This window comes from Podarcis liolepis (genome assembly GCF_965112155.1).
Source record: "Podarcis liolepis genome assembly, chromosome: 1".
NCBI classification, from domain to species: domain Eukaryota; kingdom Metazoa; phylum Chordata; class Lepidosauria; order Squamata; family Lacertidae; genus Podarcis; species Podarcis liolepis.
The window spans coordinates 125167594-125188458 of NC_139554.1; the positions used below are offsets into that span (position 1 = coordinate 125167594).

The 20865-nt window shown below is 41.1% G+C and overlaps 1 protein-coding gene across 2 annotated transcripts in view; it reads left to right on the forward strand.

Moving 5' to 3' along the window:
* Window positions 1-1812: 1812 nt before the first annotated feature.
* Window positions 1813-20865, forward strand: part of SATB2 (SATB homeobox 2) — a 126381-nt gene continuing 107328 nt past the window's right edge. Inside the window, exons 1-2 of one of the 2 annotated variants that reach the window (XM_083468521.1) lie at window positions 1813-1950; window positions 3050-3277. In XM_083468521.1, the coding sequence (XP_083324647.1) occupies window positions 3109-3277 (169 nt within the window). In that variant the 5' untranslated portion in view covers window positions 1813-1950; window positions 3050-3108. The remainder of the gene's footprint in view (window positions 1951-3049; window positions 3278-20865) is intronic. The other variant, XM_083468522.1, reaches the window with a different exon arrangement.

Below are 20865 nucleotides of genomic sequence, written 5' to 3' on the forward strand. Positions count from 1 at the left end.
TCACGGCCGCCCCCGAAACAACAAAAGACCAAGCCCCCTCCCCCTCCACCCCCCTGCCAACAAAACGGCTCCCCACGCGACGGTTTTCGGCCGCCTCACGAGCCACCCCACGCGACACGACCCCTCACGCCACCCACCCGCGCCGGACTCCTGGAATGCGCGCGCCGAAAAGCGGCACGCGCGAGATAGACCGTTATCAGGCTGAGGAGACGGGGAGGGGGGGTCGGTTTGATGGGAAGAGCAGAAAGGAGCGGGCGGCGGCGGCGTATGTGTGTTTCTCCTGAGGAGAAATTCGCTCGCGCGCTTTCTCCTCAGGACTGAGGCGGCGGTTGAGGCGGTTCCCGCCTCTTTCTCTCTCTCATATACTCGGGGCGGTGGGGGGGGGGGCACGCGCGGCTCCCTCTTGCGTGAGGGCGCCTATTTGGAGGCCTCGGGTCGCTGCGGACCCGGGGAAGGAGGCGCCCGGAATGGACCCTCCCGCGTTTCCCTTCCGCCTCCTCGGGTGTCCCGGGCGGCGGCGGCGGCGGCGGCCGCTGCTCTCCTCTCCTCACTCGCTCCCTTCTGCCGACCCAGCAGTCAACCCCCCCCTCTCTCTCCCCCCCCACTCCACCATTTCACACGCCTCTCCTCCCTCCAACCCGGCCCCCTTTCCCTCCGCGTTACTTCCCTCGCTCCTTCTTCTCTCCTCCCCACCATTCCCGCCTCTCCCCGCCCGCCTGTCCCTCCCTCCCCGCCCGGCGCCTTAAGTTTGCTCTTCTTCTGCCTCGCCCGTGTGCTTGCGCGAACCGCCGCGTGTCTCCCATTTATTATATATTTATTGGGCTTTAATTTCCTGCCAGGCGAGCCTCTCTCTCTCTCTCTCTCTCTCTGTCCTCCGCCTGCATGCATGCATGCAAAACGGCAGTGCTGGCGGCCGGAGCAGCAGCAGCAGCAGCAGCAATCGCAATTTGCAACCCCCCCTCTTTTTTTTTTTGGCCAAGAGTAAGGGCTCTATCCTGCCCCTAAGTTAACGTGGGGAGACTATTTTTAGGGAAGAGAGGAGGAGGAAGAAGAGGAGGGGGGGGGGAGAAAAGAAAAGTAGGAGGGGAAGAAGAAGAAGGGAGGAAGCTGAGCTGTTATTTTGGATTCCAAGAGGAGGGAAGGAGGAAGGAGGGAGGGAGGGGAAGGCATCGCCACCAGAACCACACCAACCCTAAAGTGGGGCGGGTGGGTGGGGGGGAACAAAAAAAAACAAACAAACCCCAAAGCGAGGAAGGACAACCCCAGAAAAGGACTCACTTTGCTTGATGACTCAACGCAACTAATAATCATTTGTCTCCTCTCTGGCGAATCCCTCGTGTTGTTGCTGTTGCTGCTGCTGCTGCTCTCCCTGCCTGGCGGAGGGAGAGATTGAAAGTGACACATCGGGCGCTGCTTGCCTGCTCGGCGGCCACCAGAGCACCGGCTCCTGCTGCCTCTTCTTCTCCTGCTCGTTCGGGATAGCGTCTCTCTCTCTCTCCCCTCTTTAGAGGCAGCCTCTCCACCCCTTTTTTCTCCCCCTCCCCTCTTTGATTTCTCTCCCCCCACCACCTTTTTTTTTTTTTTTGCTGAAGGTGAGAGAAATTAGTGTTTCCCTCCCTCTACTTCCTCGTCGATCCCAGGGCTCTCTCTCGCGTCTTCTTTCGCATTCACAACCACCTCGGGTGCCCTTTCGGAAAGAGCTCTTTCCTCCAAGCACCCAAAGCCCACTCTGGCGCAAGACGGCGAGGCATCCTGACCTGGGAGCGCAAGCCTCCCCCACCCCTCAAAACCATCGGGACTGGAGGTGGCGGTGGGTTGGGGGAGACGAAATAGACGAGGAGAGAATAATAACGTGCAGAGAGGAACCCAGAAAACTTTCCACCCTGGATTCTCTACTTTTGATCCATGGACAGAGCCCAACTCAGCCAAGTTACGGACAGACTATAAGCAGTAAGTACTCCAGGAAAGCTCTCCGATGTTCACGACGGTGGTCCTGAAAGGTTTCTCTTAAGCAGCTAGATCAAAGCAAACAAAATAATTTACGGATGTCTCTCGCTATGACGGAGGTGCTTTTGGCTGAAATGTTGCTATTCTGTATTACGCTCCCATTTGTTTGTTTCTGCGTGACTCCGCAAACTGCTCTAGCCGTGGCTTTTCTCTCTCTTTTTTTTGGTTTTTGCTGCGCTACGTTGTGTAATCAAGCTTGAAAACTCAATCTGCTTGAGATAGCAGTTCGGCACAAAATATCGAACCGACCTGCCAATGCACATTCTAGCAAAGGGGAAATCCCGGAGGATGCAGGGATTTTTTCCCTCCTCCCTGCCGATCAAATTTGTACTTTAATGTTCCTTTGCCTAAGAATAAACAAAACAAAGCGGGAAAGAAGCGGGAAATAATAGACTTAAGGCATCGATTTCTAAGTGTGTTTAAAAGCAGAGAGGAAGATGCCTGGCACGCAGTATTTTTTACAAAAATGCTTTTTAAAAATTAAGTTTGGAAGTGGGGTTACATTTTTAAGTGTCCTTAGGTTCCTGCCATTCCTTCCTAGTTCTCCCGGTACAGGACCCATTTTTAAATGTATTACTAGGTACCTAATTGAACCTCTTTACTGGTTCACTTACCATCTGAAATGCATTAGTCTATTGGATACAGTGTACTGCATACTTGCTTCTAAATACATTTGTTTGCCCAAGTCCCTTGCTTTTCTAAATTGCACTTGACCCCAAAGACGAAAACCGTAGCCTGTAAATAGCTTCGGTACTAGCAATAGCTTGGTTTATAAAGCTGAAGTTGAATGAATGATCAACTTCCGTGACCCTTCCTTGTTAGCTGCCGGCTCGCGAGCAGCAGCAGCGTCGGAAGCGCGTTCACAAGTCAGGTGCAAAAGCGAAGCCTTCTGGCTAAGGTCCTCCATGCTTTATGCAGATCGTTTTAATTCTGGCTTGAAGTGCTCTTCCTTTTTTTAATGTATATGTGATTAATTGATACATTCAGTTTGGATGCTTCTGAAGTGGTACTGCTCATTTCTTTTCTCCCTCTTTCTTTCTAGGTCCTTGCTCCTTTTATTGTGATCTGCCTGTGGGAACATTGTCTCCAACTCAAAGTAGTATGGACCGGAGAAGTGAGAGTCCCTGTCTAAGGGATAGCCCAGACAGAGGGAGCGGCAGCCCTGATGTCAAAGGTCCTCCCCCTGTGAAGGTGGCCAGACTTGAACAGAATGGCAGCCCTATGGGAGCCCGAGGGAGGCCCAATGGCTCTGTCACCAAATCAGTGGGAGGTAACAAACCTAGTTGAACTAATGTATACATAACAGGCTGACGGCTGTGTTACAATGGCACAGGGTGTCAGGGTTCAGGTTGGTGAAGCTTGAGTGTCTCTTGGTGTAGGGTTACAGGAAGAAAGTCAGTGGCAGACTGCTAATGTCCCTCTTGCTTCTTTCATCAGTAACCAACAGCCTCATTATGGTTAAACAGGAAAGTGGTTTATACAGAAGGTGGCATATTTTGGGCATGCTGCCACTGTGTATGAGGTGTTAGCTGGTTATGTCACTGTTAGAGCTCTTAGCTTTTCCTGGAAAGCTTAAAGGTGTTCCGTTCTCTGCCCCTGTGTTAGAAGGACATATAAAATGTTTTGGGGTTTTTTGTTTGGCTTTTGTTCTGGGTTGCTTTCTAAATTGTGGCTTTTTTGCACTGTTACTGTATTTGGATCATGGGACAAAGATATTAGTTCTTTAACTCAATTAAAAAGGATCTTAATTATATCCTTAGTATTTTACAGTTTAACTGGAAGCTAATTTAGAATATTTTATAAAAGTTTTGGAATTGTAAAGTTAAGCTTATCTTGCTTGTATCTCAGAAAGCGGGTTGAGGTTTTTTTTAGTCTTGTAATGGGGAAAATCTAGTCATTTTCATAGCTAAGAATGCATGGAGAAAAAGAATTTGTTCTTCAAAATTTTATGAATGGCTTGTTTCTAAATAGGAGTACCGGTAAATTGCTATACTATACACCTTATGAGTCTAGTTTATTTGCCGTACTGTTACTGTACCTATTACTAGTCTAGCTTATTTGAGATTTATGGAATCTAGTAGAGTAGCTTAATGATGTTCTAGGGTTGTGATCCCAACACGCTTACTTGGAAGAAAACTTTTCATAGCAATCAGTAGAATATAATACCAAGTAAATGTACAAGATAATAACTTTAAAGAATACTCTCTGAAACAAAATGGGATATTTTTTTCCTTTTATGGACAGTTGCTAGAATTATTTTTTAAATGCACTGATAGAGTTGTTGGACAGTGTATTTTTCATTTTTTCTAGATACTCTTTCTTCCATGTTCTGTGGTATGATTTCAGTGTCTCAAGTAGATGACTTAAAATCCCAAACATGCAGCTGCTTAAAGATCTTTAGTTCTGAATGTCATGATTTCTCACTTCTTTTACCTTATATTTGGACCCAGATATAAGTGCAGGATCTAATATTTCTGCACAGTTTCTAAAGAAGAAAAATACATATAAAACAGGTTGTTCTGCAAAATATGTAACATATTATAATGCTTATGGTCAAAAATCTTATTTCATAGGAAGAAATGCAAGAAAATACAGCATAATACCACTGCACTGCTTTTAACAAAACATTTCTTGCTCAGTGGGATTAGTAATTGCCAAAGATTGTTAAGAAGCTGTAGATTGAGGTTATCTTCTTCCCCTAAATTAGTTATCTGTATATTCTAAGATAATCTCGAGTACAGACGGCTAAGAGTTTAGACAAAGCTTAGAGACTTGGTAATGAACCTTTTTCTCACTGTTGCTCTTATTGATTTGTTCTTAGAGGCAAAAAAGAAAAGAAAAAGTGTTAAATATTATGCTAGAAAGAAAGTTTAAAAAGTAATAATGGAGTACTTGTGGATTTGCTGCTGACTAAATCTTTCTGTAAATATTTCGAGATATGCCCTGCAGTAGCTGGGGGCTATTTGAAGCATTATTGCTTTTTAAGAAAGGGTTTGCGGGTTTGCTTTAACGTCTTTTGGGTTTCTAATCTACACTGAGGTGTGTGTGGGAGGCTTATTTTTAATTTTTGTCCTATGTATGTTTCCAAATTGCTTCAGTGCTTTGCCACAAGAAGGTCACAACAGTTTGATATCACAAACTGTTCAAACTGTAGACATTCAGTCAAGTGTGATGGTGGATAGAGGATTTTATTCAGTTTTACATGAAGACTTTCATTCCTCAAGGCCAGCTCCTAAGGGGTTACCTTTTTATGAACTGCTGATACATTTTTTCCTGTTAACTTCTTGTTTCATAAAGTTTCTTGTAGTCCTTGCACTTGTTGGGCTAGTGTTCCATTTTTAAGTAAGAATGAAAAAATGTTTGATTTCTCAACTCAGCAATACATATTTTTTAAAGTAGTTTTAAGTCCTGCTATCGTGATAGGGCAATGCTTGTTTTAAATTGATCATCATTTTATATTAAAATATTTTAGGATAACTAGCACAACTGTCTCATGAATGGCTTTTTGCTACAGCCCTTTCTAAAACTGTTTTAGAAAAAAGTGACCACAATTTTCAGTACAAATCACAATGTGGCTTTAAAAGCTGTATTGCAATGGTACTGTAACTGTAACACTCAAATATGATTTTTATAGAGGTCAAAATACTTATACCAGAAAGGAAAACTAAGGCCATATGTAAAAATCTATGGCCTATGAAAGTTAGTTAACAAGATACTATCTAGTTACGTTAATATTCAACATGTAGTATAGTTAAAAGAATTTCCAAGATTTTTCATCTATGGTGGGTTTGATATTTAATGAAAAGCTGAGGAAAGTTCCTGAATTTCACATCAGTTGCTTTAAAAATAGCATGACTATAGAACCTTAGTTCTCTTGTTTCTCTTTGCGGGGGGGGGGGAGTAGATAATACATGGATTATCACTTTGTTCTATTTGATTAAATAATGAGTTAACAGATCTGAAGATATGGCCAAGTGATGAACTTATATTGGTAGACTTACTATTTTTAGATTTCCTTATTCTTTATAATGATATCTCTAAGTAAAGGCAAAAACTCACAAGGATACGCAATTGTACTTCACTGTTTTTTTGGGAGGGGAAGGCACGGTAAAAGAGATTTTACGGGAAGTTGTTCTGCAACTAGTGGCATAATAGCTTTTCTAGAGTGAAACATTTTTTGACATTGGGAAGAGAGATAAAAGTCTTGAAAAATCCTAAACAAATGTTAAGCAGGGCGTGGTAGAAGTAAGTTTCCCTGGGGACTTAAAAACCTTTTACTATTTACAGTGTTAATTTTAGTTGAAGTAGTCAGGGTTAACTTTTTTTGCCTTAGGTATTCTAGCACTTCCTGCAGTTACCTAAGTAGTCTGTTTTAAACATCTATGTAATAAAACAGAAGTGCTGTGATACTCATGATTGGCAGTTTTTATAGTGAGACTGTGGGAGAAAAAGGCGAATATCTCTTTAAAACACATATGACGCCTGGGAGAGAGGTTAAAGCAAGCAAGAGCTCTGTGGTGTTGACAGCTTTATATCCCTGCTGGGTAACATTCACTTACTAGAATTGGCGTCCCCTCTCAGTTAGTAATTCGCTCCATAAGGATTTTGAAAAAGGATGATTAATGGCCAGGAAACTCAGATTTGTAAAAATCCTGATTAAAATGTATCTGTGTTCACGATTTTTCAATTCTCATGTGCATTTACATTTTATTAGTCTTTAAGAGATGGGAAATTAGTCTGAAGAACTCAAGTAAAAACTGTGCTTAATAATTAAGGCTATGATCCTAATTTTACTGATTTAGAAGTGTTAAAATCAGTGGGGGTTGCTTTAAACAAATCTTCTATTTTGTCCTTTGGTGAAATAAACTGAAATATAGAATCCACTAGTGCCACATGCTAAAATCTAGTATAATAGTAGGATATTTCACCTATACCAATTGATTCCTATAGTGGTGGTAGAAGCTTGAAGTGCATCTTTTTTACGATGTTAATACTGATTCAAAAACTATTAGAAATTTACCTAAATAGAAGTCGAGGGGTGGCGGCGGCGTGTTTAACAAAGTTATATTTTAATATTTTATTGGAAGACCAACCTTTTGTGCTATTTCTCAGTGGGCTATATAAAATAAATGATATCCTATACAGTTTAAATGTTAAGAGAAATACGCATATTTTGATACAGCTGTTTTGATTATAAAATATTCAGTTTCTGTCTTTTTGGAAGTTAAATATAGGTACACTTCTTAATCTGGTTCAGTGTTTATCAGATAAATGATAATTATGTTTTAAAAAGCTAGCAGAATAATTTATAGCTAGGCCTTAATTGGGGTTAACTCAGAATAAAAGGCCCATTGCATTCAGCGGGAGTTACTTCAAGAGAAGTTTGAACATGGTTGCAGTGTTAGATACTGTGTCATTGGATTCAGTGTTTCTTACATCCAAGCAGAATTGCAGCCTTTGTTTTCAGGCCTAGCATACTACTGTTGACAGCAGTAACATATAAGTAATTACTACTACTAGTAGAACCAGGTGTAGGTGTATGTTGTGACCCTTTATTACTGTTGACAAATATAATGATGGGAAATCAAGGTTAATGTTTGAAGCATTCAGATAGGACACATTGATCAGAGCATTGATATAAGTTGTCATCTGAATATTGTGTGTGACAACTGTTAATGTGATTTACTGGTAGAGAATAATACTTTGTATTTCATTACTGTTCCTTCTATTCATTGTAACTGTGTGAGAGGTATATTGCATTTCCTTTTATTTGTAAAGGTTGAATATACCTTGATTACGAAAGCTAGTTCAAATGACAAAGACAGGTCTACTCTTGCACAAATTTGGATTACACAATTTTTATATAATATAACATGTTGGATAATACACTTTAAAAAAAAATAGTTCATGCTAACATTTTTAAAAGTATTGATTCATATATATATATATATATATATATATATATATATATATATATATATATAATGTTACAAAACTAAACCCTCTAAAGTAAAATTTGAGGAACAGTATTGCTCTTTAGATAGTATAATGAGTTTTATACTTTTTTACATCCGTCTTTGTCTTTTAAACATGAACATTGCATACACTTGGAGTCACCTAGTATGCCATCTCCTTTCTCCCAGTGAGAGAATAGTCTTCTATGATTTCTGTATTTACAGCAAATCTGTAGTTGATTTGGTTTCAAAATATTTGCAGCTCAGCATCCACAAAAATATAAAATATCATCCAGTGAGGAGTCATCTAGGATCATTTTGGAACATTTTACTTGAAATGTTCTTCATAAAGTTGTAACCATAAGAGATTTGAAACATCAGTATTAGCTCTAAGTCTTTTATGCATGTTTGTTTATACTTTGGAAAAATTGGATCAGATGCTTACTTGGAAGTAAATCCCAGTGATTTCAATAGAATGCATGACTGTTAATGTTTTGAGAAACACAGTCATGTTTTGGATTTAGGTGCAGAGTAAATTGTCTAGTCAGGCTTTACATTGCCTGTCTATCTGCATGTGCATTAAATTCACTTGATTAGAAGTGTAGCTGAGTTGATTGGGAGAAGCATGCTTAGGATCAAGACCATTATAATATTTTCCCAAACTTCTCTGTTGATCAGGGCCCATTAGCTCCTTTATTTCTGTTAATATAGCATTAATATAGACCATATTTCCCTAGAAAGTGAGCAGGCCTGTAGGCTTTTTTTTGGATAGCTGTAGGATGAGGAGTAAGGAGTCCAAGTCTACTTATTTGAAATAACAAAACAGTACGATTCACTTCCAATTAAATGTGTTTTGGACGGGCCAATATTCTTATGTTTTGTACATGCATTCTGATGCTAACATCTATTTACTAGAAACCAAGTTTAAATGATTTCTTAGTTAGTACATAGCACTGGGGCTCTAGTGTCAGCAGAAGTACATGGAGTAGACTAACTCTGTGCCTTCCACTCTTGTACTAAATGTTGATATATGATGGGGTTTTTTTATAAAAAAAATAAATCTATTAGTAGTTTATCTGCTGAAAAGTGGTTATGGTCAATGTAGCCTATCTGTGTGTACAATATAGCATACAAAATGTAACATTTTCTACAATGCACATTAACTGGCGATAGTGGAATACATTGTATCACCTGTGCAAGAAATGTATTTCAATAATGCTTTATAAATCTTGATGTTAATTTTTTACACTGAAACTGTGCACTTAGAAGTTGGAGAAAAAAAGTGGTGCTTTGTAAAAGGTATACTGTGTAATATTTTGACAGACTTATATTCTGTAGGACTTCAGAGCTGGGCAAAGTGCGACAGTTAATGACAATCTAATGTAGAATGTATGCTGATATAATTCTGAGCTAATTTATTGTTACCAAAGCAAGCCACAGAAAAAACCCCTGACGGTAGTATAGTAAGCATGAAAGTGCAACAATGAAACAATGCATCATCATTATTGTTAATGAAATTCATTTTCTCTTTGGGAATAACTGAAAATTATGTGGAATAGGTGAAAATTAGGAAAGCATTAGGCCATTATAACCCAAGACATTAAGCAGACTAATCTAGTTCCATATCATATAACGTTGGGTAACTTATACGGGTTATTTACTGGGTTCTTTTCAGTAATGGTCAACAGCATTTTAAGATTAAAATACCATCTTTTAGGGTACTAGGGCTCAGCTCCTGCCTGTCTAATGGGGCTTCACAATCCAAGATAGTGCTCAGCTGACACAATGTGTGTATGTGACAGCACCCTCTGAAAGAGAAAGTGCTCATTTGGCAACACAGAATATTAACTTTGAACTATAGTGTGTGCTTAGCTGCCCCCCCAATAAATGATGAATCAATCCTATGTTAATTGATTCCTACTGTATAAACTCCTCAGAAACAGATGCACTTTCATATGAAGACATTCTATGAGTGAAACTGTTTTAAGAGCTAAAGCCACAACTGACAAACATTTGAGAAACTGAAGATTTCAGAGAAATGTACTTAATTATCTCTCCCGCGCTGCATTTTCCCACCATATTTAAGCTGAGCATTCATCAGGGAGTATTAAGCATTGATCTTGTGTTTGTGAAGAATAAGTTTCAGTTAATTTGGAGTGCAGAAAAAAAGGATCAGCATTGTGCAAGGCTTTCTCTATTATCTTATCTTTTTAAAGATTAGCACTAATATTTTCTTTTAGAGCCTTCATTATGTCCATTGCATTAACAGTATCAATTCGAAAATTAGTATAGTTATGTCAATTTTACAACAGTATTGGGGAAATAAGTTCAGTAGGCTTTCTATTCTCTAAACTTACTTTGATTGCTTTGAACGTATTGTCTCTGCTTGTTCATAGCAATGCATGAGTTGTCCAACAAATTGATTCCCCAAGTGATATAATATTTACCTTGTACCAAATAATTCCCCCCTCACTCTATAACTTTTAATTTTTAAAAGTGTTTGATGCAAAAATATTTAAGATTAAAAATTAATTTTGCTAATGAGACAAGTAGAGGATATTTCTAGAGGTGCTCTGCTCTTTGGGGATTTAACACAACTGTCTTACTGTAATGTCAATAATTTAACGAAAATCTGTGCAGTCTTAGACACAAAAGCCTTAGAATTTAAGGACTGTTTTACATGTAATGGGTTATGGAACTGAATGAGTTTACCACATGTTTTAGTGAGTAAAATGTAAAGTGCAAGACAGCTTTGTGTGTGTGTGTGTGTACACACATGTGCATGTTCTGTGCAGAGATACAATTAGCATTGCGTGTTAGTGGTAGTGAAACTAATGCAGGCATTTTTCAAGTTATGGCATTCACTGGAAAAATGCAGTAAACTGGTTTGTGTACTGCTGTGAGATGCAAACCATTTATTGGTGGATGTTTGATGCAGTTAGAATTGTTTACATGTCTCAATCAATAATAATAATAATAATAATAATAATAATAATAATAATAAATTTATACCCTGCCCATCTGGCTCGGTTTCCCCAGCCACTCTGGGCGGCTTCCAGCAGAATATTAAAATACAATAGTCTATTAAACATTAAAAGCTTCCCTAAACAGGGCTGCCTTCAGATGTCTCCTAAAAGTCTGGTAGTTTGTCTCTTTGACATCTGGTGGGAGGGCGTTCCACAGGGTGGGTGCCACAACTGAGAAGGCCCTCTGCCTGGTTCCCTGTAACTTGGCTTCTCGCAGCATGGGAACCGCCAGAAGGCCCTCGGCACTGGACCTCAGTGTCCGGGCAGAACGATGGGGGTGGAGACGCTCCTTCAGGTATACTGGACTGAGGCCTTTTAGGGCTTTAAAAAATATTATTAAAAAATGAATTGGACCGTTTCCCCAAGTTTTAGGTTGTTAAAGATTGCTGTGCTGTTAGAAATTAATAATTCTATGTGTGTTCAGGAGGACTAGAAATATACTTGCTATCATATGACCTGCTTCTTTGCAGTTTATGAGCAGTCATTTGTGCCTTTCAGTAGTTATTACTGAAACTGTGGTCAAATGTTCCTATGTTGTATCTAGAGATAGCAGGATTATGCATACTATAATATAATCTTTGCATCTGTGCAAAATAGAATTTCACTTAAAGATGAAACATACAAAAGGAGTCTTAGGGTGGTATCCAATAATGCACTGCCGTTAGTACAATAATTCCCACTCATGCAACACAACTTCCCTTCCCTCTCCACTTCCCATGTACCCTTCCCAAATTTGGTACAAATTTAGGGAGTGCACACAGCGGGGGAGTTTTGTTGCATAGACGAAAGTCCGTTTGCTAACAGAAGCAAGTTGCTGCATTCTACTCCTTTAATAATGTCTGGTTGACACAATACATGATTGTATTGTGCATACATTGTATACATGATACAATGATTCCAGATGTGAATCAGGTAGTTATGGATATGGAAGACATTCAATTTTCCAGCAGTTTTTCTAACTGGTTTACTGCCCTGTTCCCATATTAGCCTGGTTTGCATATAATGCTAAACCATGGTTTAGAGTCATATCCATAAGCAGGAAGGAACCTTGCTCTTGCATAGTTCCTCGCTTCCTGCCTCCTGTTCAACTGCAAGAAGAACTTAACAGGTAGTTAGTTCCAACTTTCAATTTATCCTGACTTGTGCCATATGTACCAGAGATTGTGGTTTAAAACAAACTCTAGTTAGTTAAACAAGCCAGCTTCAAACCCCATAGTTCCAAGTTGGTTTGTTTTGATGCTGACCAGAATTTGTTTTAAACCATGAACGTTGGTTCCTCTGATATGACAAGCTAGGATTAGTGGAAAGTGAAACTAAACTCTGTTAAAGTCTTCTCCCAACCTCAAGGGAGAAAGAAGGAAGAAACCATTTGAGCCTGAGACTTTCCTTAAGTTCCTTCCTGATTATGCATGTGGTGCCAAGCTGTGGTCATTATGTTGATCCATGCGAATGTGCATCCATGGGCAGTCTGTGTACATGGAGAACAAATGTATTCTGCATAGTAAAATTGGAGATGTATGCAGACTTGAAAATAAACTTGAGTCCTAGGAAATAAGTTTAAGATCATAACCTAAAATTGTATAGGTGGAAGTTCCATTTAAAACAATGGAAATAGGTTCCCACATCACATTTTTAAAGATACAAGGTGTCATTGTTAACTGGCTAAGCTTTACTTGTTACAGTACATGACACTGTTTCTTTGGTAAACAAAGAAACTTGATTTCAATAACTTGATTTGCAGTTTTTCATAACATGTAATAGTGTTGGGCCTAGAAGCTACTTACGTTTATCTCTAAGATATGTGGTTTAGGCTGCAAACCTATTCACATTTACGTAGGTGTAAGACACATTGAAATTAGTGTGGCATTAGTTCTGAGTTTATGTGGGTAGGATTGCACTGTTAGTTGGACTAATATGAGACAACATAATAATAGTATTGTGAGAAAATTTTATTTTTTGTTTAGCGTATTTATCTGTCAGTAGGTTTCTGGGTTTTTCTTTCATTCCATGTAAAGGTGTTTAGGATTATGTTTAGGATCTTCCTTTTAAAAGATAAATATTGCTGATGCAGTCATATTACAAATGAAGCATGCCCTTTGAATAACCTATATTTTAAAATGGAAAATAAAATCATATTTTTATGTGATGTGCCTTTCCATTATTTATATGTTACAACTGAATATGCATATCTCTTAGATTTGCTATTTTGTATTTTATTGGCTATTAAGGAATAAAAATCTCACTTATGAGTTATGCATTACTTTGCAGTAAAAGGTGCCTTTCATAATGTCTTTTCCCAACTTACAAATAACTTTTTTGCCATAATACTCACATGCTAGCAGAGCAACATGATAGATGTCTCCTTAAGTGTCGTAGTAAAAGAAAATGACTTGAATTTTGAGGCTGTGGATAGTTTATGTTGTTTTGGACCAATTTCCCAAGCAGTGATCGAAAACAGATTACAATAACAATTATACAGTCAGAAGATGCAATATCCATTTCTGTTTTAATTGGGTGAAAGAATAATAAAAACATCATTAAGAAAAATGAGATGGACCTGTCACATAGTCTACCAATTTTTAGACTTTGAGAAAATACAGAGTAACTGAACTGGTGTTTAGTTTACTTCATCTTGTTAGCTAAAATCTGTATTTATGGTGGAAAATATGCGACTTGTGCTCACAGACATGGACAAGTTTTTACTAACTGCTGTTATTAAGATTTTAAAGTAGAGGTGAAATAATTGGGCTTATGCCTTTTAAATTCAGTGAGAGGAAGCACTTCCTGTTGCCAGTTTAATTCCCCCTCCCCTTTGTTCATTACAACTTGATTCGTTTGTCATCTGCCAGCTTTATGAAATGGAAGGAATATCTGAGTGGTGGAGACAGTGAAGTTTTCTTCCCAAAATGTGTCTTGGATCCTAACTTTTGTTCCTAACTTGGATCCTAACTTTTGAATGGAAAATAATTCACATTCATGGGACAGGGCTATTCTGCCTTACCCATCCCTCCGCAGGCCCCAGGTCCCTGAAAATATGCTCCTGGTTGTTGGATGGTGCAGGATTTGGTGTAGCAAGCTACAGATGGATGGAGAGTTCATAAAAACTTATCCTTATTACACAAACAGAGGAGCAACTAGGATGTAAACCATCGTACACTTTTCTCAGCTCTTTGTCCTAATTCATGCAGCTACTTTTTGTGCTCCATCTCCCCACCCCACCACTGCAACCTTTCTCTCCACGAATGTACAGTGTGAAAGCTGTTGTCTGAGTGGCCTCAGTTCCCAGTTTAGTGGCCTCAGTTCCCAGTTTAGTATGGTATTGCAAACTCTTGAAGTACTGAAGCTGGGCCTGCCTGTCGTGTAGCATTCAGCTGACCTCTTCACCAGTGGCCACCTGCATTTTTCCTCTGTGGGGATAGAAGAAAAGCTCTCAGAGTGGTGACTATAAACAAGTCCTGCATCTAGATCAACTGAATTAATAATTAGAGATAAAGTAAGGTCCCTGGCAAACTGTAAGCTTTGGTATGATGAAGTTATTTGCAAACTTCCCAGTACAGTGGGTGTGCTTGCTTATTTCAGAGCTTTCCAAATTTTTCATCTTGGTGAAACATTTTTTAGACACGCATCATTTCATAACATAGTAATTCAGTTTTACTAGCAAACCGGAGGTTAGACTAACCCTTTTCCAGTTCCAGAAGGAGCTTGGGGAGCGTTCACGCAACACACCTACACACTGCAGCCGACAAACATGTCTCGACAGACAGTTTGGAAAGCTTTGGCTTATTTGTTTGTTGAACTCTGTAAGCCCTTAAAGCTGACATGATCCTCCCCAGTCTCTTAAAAATAGTATTTGCCAAACTGTACATCAGAAAATTGTAATACGTGCAATATTCAATTATGATACAATAATTTACCAATATCATACAGCGTAACAAAAGTGTTGTGGTGGAAATAAATGGTGATTATTTCTGATAAAATAGGGAAAATGAAAGATATTAGAGCTACCTTATTACTAACAGATTCTATTAATACCACATAAGGATGTAGTACATCTTCTACTTTATTGTACTTCGTTATTCTAATACAAAATAAAAAGGCTCAGTTTCTCTATAAATGTACAACTTGCTGCCTGCTTTCTCTGACTTTTGTTGTGCTTTACTTTGGACATGCATACTGTATCCCAAATTCTTATAAACTATTAAACAATATCAGATCAACAGTGTTTGCTTTTCTCCTAAGAGATTGCCATACATGTTGCTTTTGAGAGATGAGTCTTTTATATTCCAATTCTATCTCTTTTGAAATTGCAAGAGGATCATTTGGAATGTTATATCCAGTAGTATTTTGGATATCTGTTATTGCCAAATTTCAATGTATTAGTTAAAAAATGTAAAAAATTGCCCTCAAAGCCCTAGAGTGTCAACATTTATCAGACATTTGGGGATATTGTGCTTAATTGCGTTGGTGTAAATACTAACTAAATAACAATGTGTGGAAATTCCCCTGAAAGTTTATAAGCATTATCCCAGATCCATTTTCAGATTTCCTGTTGCATTTCTTTTGCAAGATCCATTTTGTTTGATCTGAATTTATTGTTGGTTCCAAATTAGCTTGAATTTTACCCATACAACCTAATGCATTGTTTGATTGCCCAGAATTATTATTTCAAGCTCCTTGCAGTCTCACAACTAACCATATATTACTAGTGATTGCGTAATTATGTATTTGACTTGGGAGATAGTGAAAGGTGAGGTATATGCTGATTTCTTCCTGAATTGACTTTTAAGTGTTCCTGCCGCTTAGAAAAATGGTGCCATGAGAGGGCAAGATTAGGAAGAAAGGAGCCTTCCCATTTGGATGTTTAGACTGCAGAATATACGGTGGCTCAGAATATGATTTAGTGTAGCGTTCCTTGGTTCCTAAGCTGGCAGAGTATAGAACCATATTTTACTTGTGATGTAAAATGAGGCCTTTCAGACTACCAGTTTCCTTGTACAGTAATCCAAGATCTTTATAGCACAGTTCAGGTGGAGACTAGGCAGAAATAAAAGCAGGTTGTATAGTAGGAAGGTGATCTCATGGAACATTTATCCTTACATTTCAGGCTAGGAGCTTCTGGAGTCTAGAAACAGAATTGTTAGTGTATTGTGCAGATGATTCAAATCATAATGCCAGTACTTTGTGAGCAAACTAGTCACAGTAAATTTGAGGTTATTTCTACAAGCAACAGCATTATGCACACAGCAGCAAATTGATTTTCTTAATATTCATGTACATACCATAGTTTGCAATATGTATGTTTCTGTTTATTCAGCTTGCATAGAACTGAAAGGTAATAATACTTCAAATTCTTTGATGAAAAGTTAACTAATAAACCTTTGTTTGCAAATTCAAGGACTCTCAAAAGTTAAATGAACACGGTGTGAAATGAATGTTATTAACATCTGTTACTGCAAGACCATTCTACCTATAGGGAAAATAGGGTAATAGTCTTGGAAATTGATTATAGTAGCTGCCATATAATGTTTGGCTGCTTTTTTTGAATTTTGGGTAAGTAGACATAGAGTATAGTGAATGATAAGCAAATACAGAGATGTATGTTTGAAGTAAAAGGTTTTTTAAATATAAATTCTTCAGGATCACCCTTGGCACCATCAACATGCGGGGCTAAGACTCACATTGTTAAAGTATACAAGAGTGCCCCTGAATGTGGATTTATTTTTTATATGCATTGGACTCGATAAACCTCTGTGCACCTGGAGGCTTCCTCCCTTCTTTTCCTGTTCTTGATGCCTTCCCATGTTTCCCTTTTTCTCTGTTAGGTAAATATAACCTAGTTTAACTGAATTGTGCCAAGGCAGCCATAAGCTTGGGAGCAATGGTGAGAGGAGAGCAGGAAGAAATAAAAAATTATTTTCCAACCTCGGGCCAGACCCTGGTAACCATACAGTTCAGATGGCTTAGAAGCAACTCAAGGGACAAAGCAAAATAATTAGTATTTGGAATATATTAATAGGGTTGGTTTATATGTAATAACAAAACCACTTTGAGATTTTTTATTTAAAATATAAGGCGGTATAGAAATGAAATGGGGGGGGGGGAATCGTAGTATGGCATTAAGTGATCAAGCTCTATGCTTGTGTGCTTCTTTCTTCCCTTGGATAGCTTGCCCAACTTTGGATGTAATGGCAGACTCTGGTTTGACACTAAATTGGAACTGAGGGAGAAAATTGGAGTATGTAAAGAGAGAAGGGGACACATGTGCTAAGGCCAATTGTGAGGGTTTGATTAGCTGCTTGTGCGTGAAAACGTGCTCCCTCAGAGTTTGTGCGACCCCACAAACCTCCGTGTGTGACGGAGCTCCTCAGACATGTCTGCTCTAGTCACTAGTAGAGTCCGACAGTGGCTGTCTGCGGAAGCGTTTCCAGCAAAGAAGTTCCTTAACGGAAACGCGTCTCCTGGACTCACGGCGTGACAGTTTCCTGCGAGGTGTGGGTCTCCCTATGGGAGACTCCGATACCTCCCCACTGTTCTCGCTGGAAGCCTCCCTGAGCCCTCCCTCCTGCTCGCATTCCCTCAGAGACCCACTCCTCCCCCTGCTGGTCCCTGCTTCAGCAGTTGAGTCTCTTTCATCCTGCCTGAGTCCCTCCACCACCTGATGCTCTGATGGCAGTTCCCTGACATCCACCTCCCCTCCAGGGCCCCCCTCACCCCCTCCCAATTCCTCCCCCCTGGGAGGTGAAGGGCTAAAACCCCGAAACGAATCTTCCTCATCTTCTGACGTCTCGAACAATTCTCTCCATCGATCGTCGTCCTGGCCAGCTGAATCCTCCTCCTCTTCAGAATCTGGGAACCCCTCCAACTCCTCTTCCTCGTCGGTGGTGGCAAAGTATTCCCTTCGGAACCTCGCTACAGGCTGAGGTTTACGTGGGAACCTCTGATGAAAAGTCTCTATTAAAACCTCGTCATTGACATCCTCTGCCCTAACCCAGGTGTTTTCCGACTCCGGTTCCCCTTCCCACATTACCAAATACTCTACTTGATCTCCCTTCCACCTGGAATCGAGGATCTCCGCTACATGGTAGCTGTGTTCCTTCTCCTCCATTGCTGGTCCCCTAGTGACCCTCCCCTCACTGTCTCCTCTATACGGTGACAGCAACGACCTGTGAAAAACTGGGTGCAGCTTCATGTGGTTCGGTAACCGGAGCCTGAAAGCCACTGGATTGACCTGCTGTATGACTTCAAACGGACCCAGCCTTTTGGGTCTTAATTTCTTACAACCTCCTTTGAATGGCAACCCTTGGGTTGACAGCCACACCTGGTCCCCCACCCTGATGCTTTCACCTTCCCTTCTGTTTTTGTCTGCCTGCCTCTTATATTCCTCCTTAGCCCTGTTTAAATTGAGTTGGAGCTGGCGATGGATCGCTTCCATTTCTTCCACGAACTGTTCTGCAGCTGGAACGCTCCAGTTCTCCCCCTCCCCCCCTGGGAAGGCTCTGGGATGGCACCCGTGATTAGCCAAAAAGGGGCTCATCCCCGTGGACACGTTCTCTGCATTGTTGTAGGCAAATTCTGCCAACGCCAACTTCTCCACCCAATCATTCTCTCTGTCATTAACATAACACCTCAAATATTGTTGGAGAACCCCATTTGCTCTTTCCGCCTGCCCGTTGGTTTCAGGATGACGGGCCGTCGAGAAATTAACCTCTACATGCAGTAAGCTCATGAGCTTCCTCCAGAACCTGGAAGTAAATTGTTTCCCTCGGTCTGAAACCACCCTCAAGGGGGCGCCATGCAACCTAAACACATTCTCTACAAACAATTTGGCGGTTTCTTCTGCTGTAACCGCATGTGAGCAGGCTATGAAGTGGGCCATTTTAGTTAACAGGTCTACTACAACCATGATGGCTGTTTTCCCTCTAGACCTTGGCAGATCAGTCATGAAATCTATTGCCACTGCTTCCCACGGTCTCTCAGGTGTGGGCAGTGGTTCTAATAAACCAGCCGGCGCCTGCCTCTCCCCCTTGGCTCTTTGGCATTGTTCACACCCTCTCACATACTCCCGCACATCTTCCCTGACCTTGGGCCACCAAAATTCCCTGGTAACCAGCCACATGGTTTTGTGTTGCCCAAAGTGCCCTGCTGTGGGGCTATCGTGCAGCTGCTTGAGTACCTTCTCCCTCAATTCCCCTTCAGGTATATATAACGCTCCCTTATAATACAATGCCCCATTTCTCTCCTCAAAACCACCGGATTTGTCTTCCTCCCCTCTGAGATCCCTGAGTTTCCCCTGGGCGTATGCATCCTGCACCGTACCCTCTACCAATTCCCTTTGCCCCACCAAAGTCGCCCCACACACCCAGCGGTCCTCTGGAATGATATGGGTTTCTTCGGGTGCTCCCTCCCCCTCCAAATATTCAGGTTTGCGTGAGAGAGCGTCCGCCCTAACATTCTCTGGGCCTGGCACATAACAAATCTCAAAGTTAAATTTGGAGAACTCTTGGGCCCATCTCAACTGCCTTTGGTTGAGCACTCGCGCCGTTCTCCAGTACTCTAGATTTTTATGGTCCGTGCACACTTGCACTTTATGTTGTGCACCAACTAGCAGATGCCTCCATCTCCGGAACGCCTCATGAATAGCAAGCAGTTCTCGGTCGTACACCGTGTAGTTCCTCTCGGATTTGTTCAGCTTCCGCGAGAAGAAGGCACACGGACGCCACTCTGACTCCTCCTTCCCCGGCTGCAGAAGAAGCACCGCCCCTATGGCTCTGTCAGATGCGTCTGTTTCAACCCTTAGCTTCTTTCGTAAATCCACATGCAGAAGTTGTTCTTCAGAGGCGAAGGCCCTTTTCAGTTCCTCAAACGCTCGCTCCGCCTCCGCCGTCCATACAAACTTCTTTTTACTGCTGAGACAGTCAGTGATGGGCGCCGTCAGATGGGCGAAGTTGCGGATGAACTTACGATAAAAGTTTCCAAACCCTAGGAACCTCTGCACATCCTTCTTGGTTTTGGGTGTTTTCCATTCCAGCACTGCCTGTACCTTGCCGGGATCCATGGCCAATCCCTTGTCTGACAGGCGGTACCCCAGGAATTCCACCTCCTTGGTATGGAACCGACACTTCTCCAGTTTGACCCACAGCCTGTTGGCTTGCAGTCTGCTCAACACTTCTCTGACGTCTCTCACATGTTGCTCCTCATTCTCAGAATACACCAACACATCATCTAGAAAGGCAACGCAATTCTTGTAGAGCAAAGGGCCCAGCACGTGGTTCATAAAAGATTGAAAACACGCGGAGCCTGCTTGTAATCCAAATGGCATAACGAGGTATTCAAACGCCCCCAAAGGGGTAAACATGGTGGTTTTCCATTCATCCCCTTTCCTTATGCGTATCAGGTTGTACGCCCCCCTTAGATCCAGCTTTGTGAAAATCTTTCCCTTCCTCACCCTGGTCAAAATATCATCAATTCTGGGCATAGGGAACGCCACCGGTTCAGTCACTGCATTCAGCCGCCTAAAATCACATACAAGTCTCGGCTTGTCCGCATTTTTTTTGTCCACAAAGAACACTGGGCTCCCCCCTGCTGCTTTGGACTCTCTGATGAAGCCTCTCTTCAGGTTCTTGTCAATGAACCCTCGCAACTCCTGCATTTCCCTGTCTGACATGGCATACAACTTGCCCACGGGAAGCTGTGCTCCTGGGAGTAAATTGATCTGACAATCAAAGGGTCTATGAGGTGGTAATTGGTCAGCTTCCTTCTCGCTGAACACGTCGCTGAGATCTGCATACTGTGGTGGTACCTTCACCTTCCCCATTACTTCAGTCCCTGCTAGGGTGGCTTGGGCCCCTGCTGAACCCTTCTCCCCTTTGCAGTGTTCT